The sequence below is a fragment of the Apodemus sylvaticus genome, chromosome 16 (assembly GCF_947179515.1).
Source record: "Apodemus sylvaticus chromosome 16, mApoSyl1.1, whole genome shotgun sequence".
Taxonomy (NCBI): domain Eukaryota; kingdom Metazoa; phylum Chordata; class Mammalia; order Rodentia; family Muridae; genus Apodemus; species Apodemus sylvaticus.
The window spans coordinates 65,332,383-65,351,502 of NC_067487.1; the positions used below are offsets into that span (position 1 = coordinate 65,332,383).

Below are 19,120 nucleotides of genomic sequence, written 5' to 3' on the forward strand. Positions count from 1 at the left end.
CATCTTGAGAGCTATCCCGATCTGCATTGGTCCAGGATGTTGTCATGTTGAAATGTATTTTTGTTCCATGACTGTTTGTCAACACATTCCCATTTGCATAGTATGGTCCAGTCGAGAGCTGGATTTTTGGCAATATTTTAAGAGTCCTAGATTAGGTGCTAATTCATTCCCTAACGAACAGCATATGCTTGTGTTAACAGAGCCCTTCTGCGTCCAGCAGGCTCCACTGTTAGACTCAACTTCCCTCCCAAAGGAGGTTTCTGTGCTTAGCTGGCTCCTTAGTATATCCTCAGAACAGTGGGATGCAGCCTATTTCCTCCCCTTAATTATGCAAGTTTGTCTTTATGCAAATCGGCACACTGGGTGACTTCCTGGTGCCGAGCCATGTGCTGTACCCACCTCCACCATCCCAAGTCACAGAATGAGTTGGCTGTTACTCCCTGGCTTTCTCTTCCCTCCCCCGTACCCACCTCGGTGTTCTTCTTCATCCTGCCCCTCCCCCTGCCAGATCCTGCCCATTCAAAGCTCACACCGGTTTTTCTTTCTTCTGGAATTTAGACTCCCAAGGTTGCCTGTTGCACAGGCTTGTGGGAGCCTTCTCGGGAGTCTCCAGATTGGGTCCCCCCTCCACTCCCTCCCTCCCCCACCTGCTTCCTCTCCTAGGCTTACCAGTCCTGCTTCCCTGAGGCAGCTGGGCCTTCCAGGGGAACGCTGAAAGGACGGCCCAGAGTTAGTCCTCCTCCGCTCATGTGGTCTCTGCTGCCTGGAGCGCCCATCCCTCCCTGCCTTCCCTCTCTGCCTTCCCTCACTGCCTTTCTTTGCACAGCAGCAAGCCTGGCAGATTACTCATTGTACCTTCTGAGTGACTGAAATCTTTTTCTTTCAGTGATTGGCTGGGTCAATTAGATGTAGAAAAGCTGTCTCTTGGACCACACCTGTTATCACGGCTTCATCCTCATTGTATTTTTCTGTAGCTGAACATTTTAACAATCGATTTTTTTCTTTCTAATATTGACATTTTAAAGGACTGTATGCCAATGGTGTAGAGTTTTTGAAAGATGTATAAGAATAAAAAATATATAAGGATAAAGTCTTGGAGCTGCCCTTTTGGAAACATTCTACTTGTATTTTACTATTTCCTTACTGGCATTGAACATAACATTATATACTTTTCATCATGTATATGGATTTACTTACCTTTTTATTGCTGTAACGAAACGCCATGACCAAGGCAATTTACAAAGAAAATGTTTAATTTGGGGCTCATAGTTGCGGAGGGCTGGAATCTATGACGCCATTACGGGGAGCATGGCAGCAGGAAGGGATTGTGTGGGATCAGTAGCTGAGAGCTCACATCCAGATCCACAAACAGAAAGCTGAGATAGCTAACTGGGAATGGTGTGGGTTCTCAAAGCCAGTTGCCAGAGCCACACCCTCTCCAACAAGGCCACACCCCCTAATCCTTCTCAAACTGTTCTTCTAACTAGGGACCAAGTATTCAAACCTATAGGGGCCATTCTCTTCAAACAAGTACAAGTTATATGGGAAACAGATGTTAAAGTCATCAAGTAAGAGCAGTGGCTATTAATTACTCTTGAAAAGTTAGCTACTGGTAATTTGTTGCTAGCAGTAAATTATTTTGCATTTGTAAATTATTTAATGACTACTTATGCAATAATTGGCTATTAATTTAAAATGTACATTTAATTTTAATGTTTATGGGACTATAATTTCATATATAGAGAGAGATTTATTTGTATAAAGTGTACTTTGATCATGTCCCCATGTTATCCACGTGTATCTCCATCCTCATCCTACCAACCTCTGCTTTGGAAATCCTGCTCCTACTTTTGTTTCTGTGGCCTACTGCATCAGGATTAACTTGTGTGAGCTGTGATTGGAAGGTTATTTACCTGAACAAAGGCAATGTAACAGTGCCTACACCACTCCTCTCTCCCAGCAAGGGTTAACTTGCCCATATGGTCTTCAGGAAGAACTGGAGCCCCTCCCTATCCACGCTGGAATGTTGCTGGTCCAGCCTTATGCAAGTCTCCCATAAGCAACCATTGCTGTTATGAGATCATGGCTGCAGCAGCCGTGTCATGTACAGAAGTCAGCAGTTCACAGTGCTCCTCCCCATCCTCTAGCTCTTTTCTTTTTTCCTTTTTCAAAAATAAAAGATAAAAAAAGAATATGACTCTCAGACTGAAAGTATGGTGGTATAAGTCTTTAATCCCAGCACTTAAGAGTCAGAGGTAGGTGGCTCACTGTGAGTTCAAGGCCACTGTAGATGACATAGTGAGATGTGATATATATACACATATGTGTGTGTACATATACATATATATAGTGTATGGGTATATGTGATGTGCAGGTTTTTGTATATATATGGTGTGTAAGTATGTGTGGTGTGTAGGCTTTTGTATATATATATGTGTGTGTATGTCTGTATATGTTTATGTGTGTATATATTTATATGTATAGGTATATATGCAATGTGCATATATGTGTATATGTAAATGTTTATATGTGCATGTATGGATGTAGGTATATGATTCTTATACAATAGCTTCATAAGGTAGGTAGAATTATTTTTGTTTTACAGATGAGGAACTAAGTGTCCAATATTAATCCTTGACTAGGTATGACTTTTTTTTTTCCCCCAAAACAGTGTTTCTCTGTGTAACCCTAGCTGTCCTGGAACTCATTCTGTAGACCAGGCTGACCTCAAACTCAGAGATACAACTGCCTCTGCCTCCTAAGTACTGGGATTAAAGGCATAGTACTTCCCTGACTCCCTGAGAGTCTGACACTCTTGCAGATACATTCAACCCCTAAGTCGCTATCCCCCCCTCTGCTGGGTCTTAGTTCAGCTGGGTTAAGCAGATTTACACCTTTGGAGAAAGATGGCCATAGAACTGAGAAGGATGCCTCAGATTTTAAAAGTGACATTCTTCAAATGTGTTAAGTCTTCGCAGATGTATGGGTCACATGAGTGACCTTGCTGTGTTGATATGGCACGTCATGTCACAGTTCTTGTACTCCTGATGTCTGACTTGAATCCTAAGCATTATCTTCTTCACAGTTTTCCTTTGTTGGACTATGTCTGAGGTTTTTGTATCTCTGAGAAATTAGTGTTACCTTCTGAAGACAGTGTAGCATCCATCCTGTGTAGTTTCTAGTGTGCACAATGCCTGCTGATTAGGGAGGTGTCAGTGACCGTGACTGAGGGGCAATGGCCCAGTTCCAGCTGTCCTGACTTCTTTATGATCTCAAATGGTCTGAGCACACACGGCCTTTCTCCAGTTTATGTCCCATCAGGACATCAGAGAATGGGATCCCTTCATAAAAGGAATGTAGGGACAAAGAGATAACGTATATGAAGCCTTGCCTTGCTACGTGGTATCCGTCGGTGCTTTTTCTCCCGTGTGCATAAGAGACTAAGAGTCCCTTTAGCCTTCAGACTCTGAGATCCACAGAGAAGAAATCCATTCAGAACCAAGAAATTGTTCTTTCTTTCGTGCTTGCAGTTGGTTTCTTTAACAACCAGGAATGACTCATTACCGTCATATCTTCTAAATCTTTCAGCTTTGTAGAACTATCCTACGATATGTTACTGTGTGGGATGATTATCTGTTGGCTTGCTTTTTAGATAGGGTCTTACCACCTATCCCTTTGCTAGTGTGAAACTAGCTATGTAGCCCAGGGTGGTCTCAAAGTCAGAATCCTCCTGTCTCTACCTCCCCAAAGCTGGTTGTAGCACCATGGCCAGCATATGTTGGCTTTTGAGGGAACAGGAACAAGTACTAGTTAGTGACTTTCTTGAGATCAGCTCAGGAGACCGCTGATATTTAACTTAGGAAGTCTGTTTAGGGGTTCTGACGCTGCCTCATTCTTATAGGACGTTAAAGTCGGGTCGACCTCCAGGCCTTTATTCCTTATTTATTGAGAGTAGTGTGCATCACCTTAGGATTTGATCTAAGTAATTTGAGACCTTTGACAGTGAACCCCATGAGCACAGGGTTCATACCAACTGGAGGTAAGCTAAGCTCCTTCCCGTTGTGTAGAAACAGTAGCAACAGATTTAAAAATCGTCCTCTACCATTGGAGTCTCAACTGTCTATTTGCCCCTGGAAACTTAACACTCTCTTCTTCACTGAGATCTGTGAGGACTGTAAGGGATGATGGGGTGTGGAGAAGAGGCAGTAGTCAGAGGGAACATTCCCTGGGCCTTCCTGGCAGCGAGTGGTGGCTTGATTTTTAAAATAGTTCTTGAAAAAATTACCATTATATATACCAGATACAAAAATTCCTAGATCCCAAATCTAGGAATCACTGGCTTTTTGTTCTTCTCCAAAACTGAGTGAAGCCCCACAATTCCCTTTCTCATCCCGTGCACCACAACCCCGGCATGATCTGCATCGGGTTTCTAAATTCGGGAGAAGTTAGATATTCCTGTTTGAGGTTAGAGTGGACTGAATGAAGTTTCTTTTTGTTTGTGAGAATTAGCAATGAATTTCTGCCCTGAAAAGGTGCTGTTGAGACCTGAGCACTCAGGTGGAATGGTCACAATCTGTTTGTGTGAGTGGAATCTAAGCACTCTCTCTCCCTCTCTGTGAATGTTTCTGTGTCTCTTTTCTGTCCCTAATCCCCTAGCATATTCTCTCTCTGTCTTTCTGTTTCTGTTTCTCTGTTTCCCTCCTGCTCCCTCTCCCCTTCCCTTCCCCCTCCTTCCCCTTCCTCCCTATCTCCCTCCCCCCCTCTGTGTTTTATTTATAGGGCCTTGCTATAAGGTCAACCATGGGCTCATTATGTAGAGCAGACCTTGCCACCTCAGCTCCTAGTCGCTGGGACTGCAGGCACTAGCTATCATGATGCCGGGCTCCCCTGTGGATCTTGTACAGTATAAGCTTATTTACAACAAAGGTTCCATTATTTTCCTAAGGCCCAACCTAGTTCCTATTCCATTTTCCTGTTTGGATGTGACGCAGATGCTTCTTAATACCTCTCAACCCTGGTGACCCTAGAATGAGAAGGGACTGTGACACTTGTTTAAAGATTTTGTACTGGTAGCTTACATCCCCTCAGTGCCTGGTCTTGTGGCATCTCAGAAATAACCCCAATGCTAAATTTGAAGATTTAGGAGTTTTTGTTTTGTTTTGTTTTGTTTTGTTTTCTATGAAAATATGGGTCTATATACTTTTACAGCTTTGCCTAGCTGGAATGGTGGCTTATGTGTTGATTTCCAGCTTTGGAATGATCTTAGAAGTGTGTGGTGGGGAGAAACTCAAGGAACAGCATGGAGGGCAGGGTCCACATGAAGTTCACTTTTCCTCAGTAGGTGGCAAAGACGCTTGTTCTTTGGCTGGGTGGCAGGCTTGGTAGCGAGGGAATCTGAAGGACCTGATGCCCATGCCTTCAAGTGCAGGCGGCGCTCACTGAGTGCCAACTGTCTCCTTGGCCCTTGGTCGGGAGGGAGAAGCGCTGGGGCAGCTGTCTGCTTAGCATCTCTGTGACCCGATGCAGCCTCTGGGCTTCCAAACACCCGCATTATTGCTTTATACTCTAAGAGCACCTGAGAATATGTATAGGGTTGCTAAAAACTTCAAACTCGAGCTTGTTTGTTTGTTTGTTTGTTTGTTTGTTTTTTTAAAGGAAATCCAGTTTAGGGAAGTTTGATCATGAAGTCCTTTAGAGTTTAAGCAGCCATAGAAGGCTTCAGGCAGCTGGCATGGAACCAGAATTTTCCACAGGTCACATTTCCTTAATATTTTCTTATTGTCAGCTTTCTTAACACCTTAGGCTTTCAGTTCTGTTATCCTTTTGGTCCATCCTCCCGCCTCTGCCCTGAGTCTTTTCTAGTGTCTTCCATGGGTGCCAGCACATCCCACAGCCTATGAACTGTCCTTAAGCTCAGAGAACGGGTCTTATTTATTTAGGCGTTCCCTTTAAGGCAATACAGCCATAGAATATGTTTCCACACCCAACTGAATTACATACCTGAGGATATTTAGGATTCTTGGTAGAGAATTTTGAGTCACACAGAATAACAATGTGTACTTAAAATACTAAATGGTGGGTGTATTTCTCCGAATTGATTATGCCTATCAGACTTCTAATCTGATTTTCCTTAAAGGCATACAACCCAAATAATACCATCTTATGAAAGCCAGCCATAGTTGTAGATACTCTTGCCAAAGCTCCCTTGAGTGTGTTTCCCAAACCCAAGCACCTTGTCCTGATGCCAAATCTCAGTTGTGTAACTGTAATAAAAATTCCAGAAGAGACCTTGTGAGTCATACATTGTGTCCGAGCTGGCTGGCACCAAGCAGCCACTCAAATATTTGTGAACAGATGAATGGATTGAACACAGAGGATATGGTGGCCTTGGTATCTGTGTGAAGGGAGCAGGTAGTGGGTAGGGGCAGTTAAATAGGGACTGGCCGCACCTTACCGAAGGGTAGGTCTGGGCCTAGTTTTATGTTGCATTATGTGGGTGTTCTTGGCACAGGACTCGGGTTTCCTTCCTTGTCTTACGTTTCTATTTCCACACAGCTCTTTTTTGTTGTTTCTTATGCCTCTGTGAAAGCTCTCTCATGTGATTACCATAGAATGCCATCTCTGAACCTGTATCAGCTGGTTTCGGCATTTTGTTCTCCTTTTTTTTTTTAAATTTTTTTATTAGATATATTCTTTATTTACATTTCAAATGTTGTCCCCATTCCTGGTTTCTCCCCATAACCCATCTCCCCTCCCCCCTGTTCTCCAATCACCCATTCCCGCTTCCCTGTCCTGGCATTCCCCTCCACTGAGGCACTGAGTCTTCCCAAGGGCCTCTCCTCCCTTTGATGTCCAACAAGGCCATCCTCTGCTGCCTATGTGTCTGGAGACATGGGTAACTCCATGTGTACTCTCTGGTTGATGGTTTTGTCCCTGGGAGCTCTGGGAGTACTGGGTGGCTCATATTGTTGCTCCTCCTGTGGCACTGCAAACCCCTTCAGCTCCTTGGGCCCTTTCTCTAGCTCCTCCACTGGGGACCCTGTGCTCAGTTCTATGGCTGGCTGAGAGTGTTTGTATTTGCCATGCACTAGCAGAGCCTCCCAGGTGACAGCTATATCAGGCTCCAGTCAGCAAGCACCTGTGGGCATCCACAATAGTGTCTGGATTTTGTAACTGTATGTGGGATAGATCCCTAGGAGGGGCAGTCTCTGGATGGTCTTTCCCTCAGTCTCTGCTCCATACTTTGTCTCTGTATCTCCTCCTATGGGTATTTTGTTCCCCCTTCTAAGAAGGACCAGAGTATCCATACTTTGTTCTTCCTTCTTCTTGAGCTTCATTTGATCTGTGAATTGTATCTTGTGTATTCCGAGCTTCTGGGCTAATATCCACTTATCAGTGAGTGTATACCATGTGTGTTCTTTTGTGATTGGGTTACCTCACTCAGGATGATATTTTCTAGTTCCATCCATTTGCCTAAGAATTTCATGAATTCATTGTTTTTAATAACTGAGTAGTACTCAATTGTGTATATATACATTTTCTGTATCCATTCCTTTGTTGAGGGATATCTGGGTTCTTTCCAGCTTCTGGCTATTATAAATAAGACTGCTATGAACATAGTATGAATAGGATACATGGAGCATGTATTGTATTTTTATAACATGTTGGAGCATCTTCTGGGTATATGCCCAGGAATGGTATAATGGGGTCCTCTGGTAGTATCATGCCCAGTTTTCTGAGGAACCTCTAGACTGATTTCCAGAGTGGTTGTTCCAGCTTGCAACCCCACCAGCCGTGGAGGAGTCTTCCTCTTTCTCCACATCCTCGCCAGCACCTGCTGTTTTCTGAGTTTTTGATCTTAGACATTCTGACTGGTGTGAGGTGAAATCTCAAGAGTTGTTTTGATTTGCATTTCCCTGATGACTAAGGATGTTGAACATTTCTTTAGGTGCTTCTCAGCCATTTGCTATTTCTCAGTTGAAAATTCTTTCTTTAGCTCTGTACCCCATTTTTTAGTAGGGTTGCATTTTGTTCTCCTTAGCACCACTCTCTAACCAACCAAGCTAGTCAGCCAGTTGGCATTAGTAGTGACTTGCTAATACTGGAGGAAACTCTCCTCTACAAAGTCATGTTTCTTGGGGAGTTTGAGGCAGTGATCGAAGATGCCCCTCAGAAGAAATCATGTTTGTTTGTTTTCAAAAGAAAGGAACCCTAGAGTTATTTAAACAACCTGTGCCTTGGGTTCAGTGGCGACATCATTGACATGGTGACAACAGTGGACTGTGGATGTCATTTCAGGTCCTGGCTGTGTCACCGACCCAGAGAATGTAGGCAGCTCCACCCCTCATTGACCTTGACTTCCTAATTTATAAGAGATAGGGCCTATCCCTCTGCTGATTGTGAGAACCACGCCTTAATGTTCACCTCAGTGAATGATTAGCTTCGTCCTAGCTCTTTAAATGGCAGGGCTGCTCTTCAAGCCAAGAGTTCTTATCAGAAGTCTCTACATGAATGAACAGTGAGTAAGGCAAAGGTCTTTGCAGCACCCTGTGGGGTCCAGAAGCATCTGCTTCTGCTGTGAAGGCTTTCTCTGTCTCATAACCTTGGCTTGCCCTGTGGTAGATTATCACAGGCCTCTGAACACTGAGGGACAGGTGAGGTACAAGTATAGCAGAAGGCTGGAAGGAAGAGACTCCTGAATGGGGATGCCCTGGGGGTGAGCACTCCTGTCTGTCTGGTTCTCAACCTGATGTTTCGCTCAAGCCTACTAATTAAAGTGAGCCAAGCGAAATCTATTGGATGGTCCTGTGTTTGCAGTTTAACTTCCTTTGCCTCACTGCAAACAGGCAAAAATAAAATGACTTCATACTGATATTTGGGGTGATTTTATTAGCCCTTCCTGATAAGAGATTACTTAACAAATATTTTCAGAGAACATACAGCCTTATAATGAGAAGTATGCTGGACACCATGACATAGAATGCATCTTCTGTGAAATTTTTATTGAAATACAGGCAGTTTGAGGCTGCAGAGACAGCTCAGCAGTTAAGAGCACTGGCTACTCTTCCAGAGGACCCAAGTTCAGTTCATAGCACTCACAAAGTCGCTCACAACCATACATAACTCTAATTCTAGGGAGAATCCGACACCCTCTTATGTCAGCAGGCACTGCACAGATATGGTGCAAATACATACATGCAGACAAATACTCAGTCTATCATTTTTTAAACTAAACTAAAAATAGGAAGTGCTAGGAGAGAGGACAACTTGAGTTAGAACAGTTAGGAAGTGGTCTGGTGTTCGGACTTGAAGATGTGATGCCATCAACAGTGGTTAGCACACCTGCATGTGCATATTCACACACTGGGTAAGCTGGGATTTTTTGTTTTGTTTTGTGTTGGTTTTCCTGGATAGGGGACTGCAGAGTGTAGGAATTTCCAACTAGCTGTCTGCAGAAGGTGGAATCTCAGGTGGTTGTGGAGGCATTTGAGACTAGAGCCCCAGGGCACAGGATGCTACTGAGGACCACACCTCTCCCTTGAGTGTCTGCGGCTAGAAGGTCTCATGAGGCTTCCGTCTCTTCTCAAGGCCTGGTTAGGGTTAAAGAGTGCTTCCTTTGAATGGACCCTGGCGTGCTCACACACCCCAGAGATTCTTAGAGACGGATGCTCCCTAGGAAGTTAATTTGTGCTCAGGTTTTAGGGTATCTGAGGGAACCAAAAATGAAAATGTCCTGTCAGTCATAGTAAGTATTCTTCTCTTTCAACTGTTATTAAAATGAGAGTTTGGAAGTGATGGGCTGTCCTAGGGTGAGCTGTTAGGAACAATGGTGTTGGCGGTTAGGTGATGGAATGTGGTTATGTCCTATGGTTTGGAACCTGAATGTTCCCCAAAGCCACACGTATTAGAAGTTTGGCCACTCTCTTGTATTATCTGGAGGTGGTGAAACCCAAGAGTCGAGGCTTAATGGGAAGAAGTTAGGCCATCATGCTTGCTCAAAAGACATTTCAACCCCTATTCCTATTGAATGAGCAAATTCACAGTCATGGGGTTTAAATGAAACCAAGTGTAGACCGCACATTCCCCAAAACCTTGAAGCAAAGATGGTGCTCAGTAAACAAGAATCTAGTGCCTACTTCTGTGTTTATGGCACATACTGCCAAATTTTATACTATTTCAAATTTAATCTCCCTTCTTTTGGTTTCCCTGAGGGCTCAGTATTAACTTTAGATCTAAAGCATTTAGCATTGTACACACTGTAGTGAAACTCAAATGTTGACAGGGTGTGGTTTGTAGTGAACTCTAACCATCACTCAGAAACAAGACCAACAGAGGAGGATCATGACTTTAAGGCCAGCCTGAGCTACAGAGCGAGACCTGAGATAAAAAGGAATTCCTATTTTGGCCTTAATTCCTCTTCTCCATCGAGGCTCTGTGGTTGACTCCTTATTGGTCAGGTCTGGAATTGGCCTGTCTTAGGGTCCACAGGAGCCCTTCAATCCCAACCCATTTCTGATGGCAGCCAACCATCCTGCCCCGACCTGCACAGTTGTGGGATTGACCTAGTCAGGGCTAGCATGATGAAGAATGAGGAAATACAGACACACAGACAGAAAAACTGGGCTTGAGTGGGCCACACACTATGATGGAGATGCACAGGCAACCCATAACATAGCTCCATTCATTATATATAGCTGAACAAGGAGGTTGGTTAGTTAATCTCAGTAGGGGTTGGGGTCTCAGTAAGGGAGCCATCTCACACTGCAGTCATTTGGGAGGAGGAAGCCATGGTTGAAATTTTCTGTACTCACCATGAACATTCCTACTTGACCAGAGGGAGGCCTGGCCATCCTCATGGATCTGAGGCATTGTGGTCGAGTTTCGTGTCATTCAGGGTTCTACCTGCTCTCCACAGGATTCCATGGGTAAAACGGCTCACTGTAATGGCCAGCCTTGAAGCACAATAATGTGTGTCCTTTTTATGAGAAAGCAACATTGCCATGCAAATGAATGGTGGAGGCTTTGGTGATGCAACAGCTGGATGCTGCAGGCAGAAGTATACCTTGGGCTGGAGAGATGGCTCAGTGGTTAAGAGCACTGACTGCTCTTCCGAAGGTCCTGAGTTCAAATCCCAGCAACCACATGGTGGCTCACAACCATCTGTAATGAGATATAATATATATTATTATATATTATGTTAGATATATTATTTATATTTATTAGATATATTATTTATTATAATAATACATAACTCTTTAAAAAAAGTTACTCAGGAAACTGTGTTCTTCACAGAAGTCCAAGGCAAGGTGTTTGAGTTAATAAACTAAGCCTGAATTAAAATACACTATGCAGGGTTGCAGACTCAACTTCCTTCCTGTCTCCTTTAGTCTGTTAGATACCTATCAACTAGAAGGGTTGTAAGTAGCAAGGGGGATGTCTTGGAGGCTCTGATCTGTCTACAATGGGACTCATTGGTATTTGCCTTTGGATGAGAAGTAGCAATTCCCTTTGGGGATTAAAAAGAGACAAGTGCATGTGGGTTTACTGTTCAATCCTAGAATTTCTGAGATGCATCTGAGATACTGTTACAGGAGTTGTTGCTAGCAGGCTGGGTTCTAGTTGATTTAAAGCTGTGTGAGTTCCACAGCGTCCCCTTACTAAAACCTGATAACTAATCTTTGTCTAATACTGTCAACCCTTAGCTTCAGACCTACTTTTATTTTTCTGTTAAAAACAATACCATGAGGTAAAGAGATGCTAAGCCATTAAGAGCAGGGACCTGGGATCGATTCCCAGCACTCCTGTGGCAGCTCACTAACACCTGAGACGTTAGTAGGGATCTGACCTCTGTGGGCATCAGCGACTCCTGTTGGACACAGACCTAGAAGTAAGCAAAACACTCACCCATATTAAATAAATAAATCTTTAAAAACCAAACAACAATAACAGCAACAAAAGACAAAACAAAACAAAATCCAAAGAGAAGTCTTAAGAGAGAGGTGAATGTATTCAGTGTGTACAAAAAGCCGTAGAGCAAGCTTAAGAGTTAAGATAACATACTGCTCTTGCAGAGACCCAAGTTTGGTTCCCAGAACCTGTCTGTGTTAGGCAGCTTATAACTGCCTGTAATTCTAGCACGGGTATCTGATGCCTCTGTTATCAGCAAGCACTTGCATACACACACACACACACACACACACACACATACACAGGCCTATAGGCATACACACAATTAGAAATTATAAAAACAAATCTTTTTTTGTTTGTCTGTCTTTTTGGATTTGGTTTTTTCGAGACAGGGTTTCTCTGTGTAGCCCTGGCTGTCTTGGAACTCACTCTGTAGACCAGGCTGGCCTCAAACTCAGAAATCCACCTGCCTCTGCCTCCCAGAGTGCTGGGATTACAGGCATGCGCCATCACCGCCCGGCAAAAACAAATCTTTTAAAAAGCAAGTAAAATCATTACTATAAAATACAAAGGCAAATGGATTCATTGTAAAAATGTATTTAAGTGTGTTTGAGTTTATGTGTGTGCACTGTGTGTGAGTGTTTCAGAGGAGAGGGCTGAATCTCTTAGAAGTGGAATTACGGACATTTGTGAGTCACCCGAAGGACTGGGAACTGAATTGCTGAGCCATCCCTCCAGCCCTTTGGTGGTTTTAATTTTGTTTTGTTTTGTTTTTAAATTTATTTTCTTATTGAATATTGTCTTCATTTACATTGTCAATGGTAAAACCTTTCCCTATACCCCCCTCCCCTAAGCTCTCCAACCCCTCCCCCCTCCTCCTTCCCCCTGCCTCCACATATATGTCTATCCACCCAAAACACTCCCCCCCCCCCCCCCGTTTCCCTTTGTTTGGGCCTCTGATTGGGGTTTTAGGGTTTTTTTTAATTTAATTGTTTGTGTGTGTGTGTGTGTGTGTCTATGTGTGTCTGTGTGTGTGCATGTCTGTGTGTGTATTTGTGTGTGTGCATTTCTATGTGTGTATGTCTGTGTGTTTGCCTCTGTGTGTGTGTCTCTAAGTGTGTCTATGTCTCTGTGTCTGTGTGTGTATCTGTGTGCTGTACAATGCACATGAACGCAGTGAGAGCAGAAGTGAGAAGGAAGTGGCCCAGCTGGAGAAAGGAGGAGGCATGAGGGGCGGTGAGGATGGATATGCGCTACGTGTAGTGGCATATGTGTCAGAATGAAACCCATTTTTAGGATGCTATCTACAAAATTAAACCTACCACTGCTCTTGGTCAAGACATAAAAAATGACCTAAGCTAGCATTTGCCCCTTGCAAATGAAATAGAGAAATATTTATTGATAAAACCATGATGTAGAGGCCTAATTTACTGTACAATTAACATGAGTAAGGCGTTTTTAAGGAACGTGTTATTCTGTGTTTCTAGCAATCGTGGATGATGAAAGGCTGTCTGCAGAGGAGATGGATGAGAGGAGACGACAGAACATCGCCTATGAATACTTGTGTCACCTGGAGGAAGCCAAGAGGTAAGGTCCAGCTTAGGCTGTCTGGGTCCCAGGTCTTGGGGCTAAGCCTTGGAGTAAGAAAGCCTGGGATTTGACGACAAGACCGTCCTGAATGGACCAACAATCTCAAAGGCTTATTAGGATTATGGATGGCCAGGGAGACACTCTTACCTGTCACCTGTACTTCAGATTTGAACACATGGCGTTCATTCATCACGCCTTGATCACAGCTGGCTGGGCACCACACTTACCTGGGCATATGCAGATAATGACTCACTGGTGGGCTGGTTGGTAGTGAGCCAGGAGATACCACTTTTGCTCATGAAGAATTGAGAGTGGTCAATGTCAAGGGGCCAGGGGGAGAAGCCTTCCCTTTCCCTTCCTCAGAGCTTCCCAGGAAACTACAGGACAAATTAGATTATTTCAGATGCTGCATCTCACTGGCTTGGAGGCCAGGGGCATCAATGTGACTTAAACCCAACTTCTTTTCCCCAAGAGTGTCACCTCCTGTCCATGACAGTAAATGTTCTATAAAACAATGACCTGTGTGACTGAAGTCCATGGGTCACTAAACTACGAAGCAGGTTTATGACTGCAATCTTCTTAACTTGTGGGTGTGTGAGCACTGGGTATGTTGTCTATAAACCCACATTGACTCTTCTAGACTCCTTGTAAGTAAACGCTGGCTGGGTTCTCCTAAGAGAAAGTGAAGATAAGGGTCCAAAGAGCAAATGCCTCTTTATCTGAGGGATCAAGAGGACTCTGCCCTTTGCTGAGCCAATGCTGCTGGCTAGCATTTCATATGCTGCTTTGTGAGACAGATGGGTAGGTGCCCTCTTAGTCTACACAGCCAGTGAGCACTCAGTGAAATGCTCATGCATGTTGGTGAGGAGCAGGAAGGAAGAGGATTTCGTAAAATACTAGCCTGTGGTCTAACTTGGCATTATCATTGCTTTGTTGCGAGTTCTCCCTGTTGTTTCATCTTTTAAGAGTGCCGTGCAACTTTATGCCTTAATAATCAACATGATTATTATTTTAACATGTCTGCACAGTCTACATTTAGGTCCGAGAACATCAAAGAGTTCTTGACAGCATAAGATTATCAGATACACACACTTAGTCAAATTCTTGCTTAAAGACAAGATAAAGGCAGAGATTCCTTAGGCACCCAACACGATGCACATCCCATGACAGACTGAGAATCAGGGGGAGGACTTTGCTTTACTTTGTGACATATGTTCCACTCCATAGGTATGTGCTTTGTTTTATTACATAAGTGGGAAGCAGCACCGTGAGGCAAAGGGGCGTGATTCAGAGTTTGTAGGCCTGAGTTCCTGGTCCTACCTTGCTCTTGAGTGACTATGGGCAGGCTGTCTAACCCTTTGGAGAAGTCCCATTTTCCTCTGTAAATTGCATGGTAAAGACACTGCTACCTGCTCTACCTCCCTTCTGATGTTTTTTTTTTTTTTTTTTTTTTTTAAATCACTGAAAAGGGAGAAAGTATTCTGTGAATGCTGGGATGGGCCAGACATCTGGTGGTATGCACTTGCGAAAGTGTAGCTTTCTATTCAGTGTGTCAAAAGTGGCAAAGATGAACCTTTACAGTGTGTTGTTACCCTCCTCAGTATTCCTGGAATTCATTAGTGAATCTTTTTTCCTCTTTTTATGAGTTTGTCATACAGATAACCCCAGATTCTTTGAAGAAAACTTCTTTTAAAATAGTGTCTTTGAAGTAATAGACTAGGAATATAACGTTTTCAGAGCTGGGAAGATGGCTCGGTGTCTCTGGCTACACCTGTGTGAGCACCTGAATTCAGATCCCGGGATTCCAAAGCTGGGCGCGGTCGTCTCCTCCAGCGACATGGGAGGCAGCGCGAGCTCACAGGCCAACTAGCCTGGCATGCTCAGTGGTAAACAGCATAAAACCCTGTGTCAAAGCCAGCCAGGACCAACACGCATGGTTGCCCTCTGACCCTGTACCTGTGATACGGCACCTAAATACCCACATTCACAGTAACACGCATGTGCATACTTACATGTACACACAAGGTTTGAAATGATGCTATAGACCCAATGAATCCCCAGCTAAGTTCCAGTAGCTGTTTTGTTGTTTTCAGTCACAAGGTTCCATAAAGAAAACACAGAGGCGAGAGAAATACTCAGTGGTTAGGAGCAGTTGCTGCTCTTGCAGAGGACCCAGGTTCTGTTTGCAGCACCCACAGAGTAGGCAACAGTCATTTGCAACTCCAGTTCCAAGGGAATCCAGTTTCTTCTTCCGGCCTTGCTGGGTACCAGGCATGTACATGATGCACAGACATGCATGCAGCCAAAGCATATGTGAAAAATTAAATAAAAAGTACAAAGACAGTATATCTGATTAACTTTGTTAATACAAAGTTAAGAGCTTAATTATTTTAAAGTGGACAGAGGTCAGGTGGCGTGGTAGCACACACCTTTAATCCTTACTCAGAGGCAAGCTGATTTCTGTGAGTTCAAAGCCAGCCTGGTCTATAGAGAGAGTTCCGGGCCAGATATGACTACAAAGGAAGACCCTGTCTCAAAACAAAACAAAACAAAACAAAACAAAACAAAACAAAATAAAAAAAGAGTCTTCTAATTTTAAAATGGACAAAGCTTAGGAATAGTCTTCTCTAAAATAGATAAAACAAATGGCCAATAAAAGCAAGATATTCTGCACTGGTTACCAGGGAACTACAAATCAAACCTAATATTTCTTACTACTACCTGTGACACAAATGACAAGTTGTAACAAATGTCACCAAAGACATGCAGAGTTTGGAGCCTTGCATATTGTTGGTTGGATTGTAAAATGATGGTGCTATTTTCGAAGTATCCAGAGGTCTTTAAATTATCAAGCATAGAGTTGCCATAGGATGTAACAACCCCAATCTCAGGTATATACTCTTGAGCATTGAAAACCTGTATCCACACAAAAAATGTGTATATAAACCATTTCTATTAGTGAAAAATAAAACTCAACCCAAATCTATCCACCGTGAATTAATGAATAAACAAAATATAGTATATCTACATAATGAAATACATGAAATATAAAAATAAAATATAAAATTCCATATAACAGCACGCACAGATTCATGTTATAATATTTGTGTACATCAAAGGTATATAGACAGATCTGGAGAGATGGAGGCTTTGGTAAGGCTTGGTGGGGCTGGGGGAGCAGTGAATAACCAGTGATGGGTTGGGATTTCTGTTGAGGATGATAAAAATGTTCTAAAATTGATCGTGGCGATGGGGGCACACCTTAACAAATCATAGGATGCTATATGATGTGTTATCGTCTTACTAACTGTGATTGAAGTTCTTTCAGGCAGGCTGGCTTGGAGAGGGTCCTCTGTGATGAGCAGAGGAGAGGGTTCTTAGTGGAGTCTCAGGATCAGATGTTTTCCATCTAGTCAGAGCCTGAGTGGACACTTGGGTCCTGGGTTTCTCGAGAGGCTGCAGGCATCGCAAGGCTCCCAACGGGGCACATTGCCTTCAAGCTTGTTCAGTGCTCAGTCCCTCTCAGGCTCTCGACCAAGGACTTCTGTTCCTATCTGCTGGTGGGCAGAATTTTTCCTTCTCAGGTGCCAGTGGCTGGGGAGCGGCTGGCAAGCATCTCCCGCCTGAGTGAGTGAGTGCTCACGATAGAAGGCAGGACGACGGTCTGTAACCTATGTTCAGAAGTGACATACCTTTTGGTGTGCCTTACTGATTAGAATCAAGTTCTAAAGCTAGGCCGTGTTCAGAGTGAGGAGATTGCTCAGGGCTGTGAATGTGAAGAGGAGACCTCTGGGGGCCACTCTAGAAGCTACATTTCATACCATGTCTCCATCTTGTTTGCTGTTGACCACACAACAGATACAGTATCCTTCTGTTACTGACAGACACCCAACTAGGAATTGACTGACATGGTACTAAGTACTGGGTACTAAGTGCTGGGTACTAAGTACTGAGTACTATGGAGATAGAACCCAGGATCCCTTCCCAGCGACTCCTGTGCTTTCCAGCTGAGCCACACCCCCCAGTCCTGAGCTAGTTCACTCTTCTGTCTTATAACTTATGACTAAATGGACTTTGAAGTTCTCCTTTCAGATATCCTGCAAGCTGCCTTTATAGTTGCTTTGTGGCACAGATTTTGCTGACGCAGGACTGGGCAGGCGTGTGCCGCTCCTACGGCCTTTGAAAGGTTTGGCTGGGGCCAGAAATCCCACTGTTTGGAAAAGTTACTCCTTTTATTTAAAGAATTAGCACTTCTTACTAATTTATGTGAAATGTATTTTTGAGTCATGGAAATGAATACATTTTGAGAAAGTCAGTCCTTTGTTGGGGACAGCTATTAAAAAAAAAACCTTGAGTCTGAGGGTTCATTTTCAGAAAAGTCTAGGCTGAGGAATCAGGAAATCCAACTGGGGCCATTATGAAGGTCAGAGAAGGGGAGGAGAAATCTTGGCAAGGAACGGACAGGGAATTTGGACATTACAGTTGAGCACATAGCTATGAATGGGGCCTACTATTGTATCTCCCAAAGAAGGTTCCTGTGGTATCTTATTTCTTTTTTTAAGGAAGGAAGAAATGCACACACAAATTTTGCTGAGCTTACTTATTTCTGCTCTGAGTTTAAAAATAAGTGTGTGTTTGGGGGGGGGGGGGGCTTCCCATGGTGAAGGACCTGTTTAGAAATATTGTCTTGATCGAACTAGACATGAGCAAAGCTGTTCTCTATATGCCTAAGCCTGGAATAGGCTTTTGTTTGGAAGGTACCCTGGAAAGAAAACAAACCATGGGTGTGATTGCTTTTGTGTCCTGTTTACAGTACAGACACCAAAAGGACACCTTTTCGATTAAATCAAGTCTTAAGCTCTAACCTGATCTAGGGAATAGGCTAGAGAATTGGGCTTGGAGAAAAAAAAAAAAAAGACGTGCTTCAAATGTTTAAGCAAGTAGAAGCTGTAAATGTGGTTTCAGTATACAGTGAATAATTGTGCTTACTTAACAAAAAAATGGTCATGCCTGGGAAACACTTCACAGAATCTACTGAATCCCCCTTCATGCGTGGGCCTCTTTGTCCTTATCCTTAAGGACACCCTAACCTTGGATATGCTGCTCACAAGCATAGCTAATAAAAAATTGGAATTTGGAGGCTAATACCTTGGTATGCAGCTTGTTAAGGGACTTGTTGCTCTATACAATATTTCAAGGAATTTCTTAATTGTGTTTGCAGCCTGTAAACAGCTTTCTTGTTTCAGTGGTAACTGCATCTCTCCCCCATCTTTGTCCTCCCCTGGCTGTGATCTCAGATATGCTGAGGGAAAGAGAAAGAACACAGGGTTACTCCATGGCGAGGCTGATGGGATAGGAAGTAACAATTTTCCACAGCGTGGTCTCTCTCAGATCTGGCTCCCAGGCGAGAGAAGGGCCTGCTTGGAGGACGGGCCTGTCTGGGGCTGCTTTCATTCCAGTATGCTTTGGCAGCCACATGTAGCAGGGTTCTACCCTCTAGGCAGGTCAGGGCTAGGTATATCCTGGGGGGGGGGGGGCAGGGAGGGAGAGGAAGGAATCTTCTAGAAGAAAGGACTCAGCTGGGTTAACTGGAAAAAGAATGAGAGATGGTCTTAATGGGTAT

The 19,120-nt window shown here is 43.7% G+C and overlaps 1 protein-coding gene across 1 annotated transcript in view; it reads left to right on the forward strand.

The window, feature by feature from the left end:
* Positions 1-19,120, forward strand: part of Iqgap2 (IQ motif containing GTPase activating protein 2) — a 276,532-nt gene that overhangs the window by 36,269 nt on the left and 221,143 nt on the right. Inside the window, exon 2 of the mRNA XM_052159382.1 lies at positions 13,395-13,494. Coding sequence (XP_052015342.1) covers positions 13,395-13,494 — 100 coding nt within the window. The remainder of the gene's footprint in view (positions 1-13,394; positions 13,495-19,120) is intronic.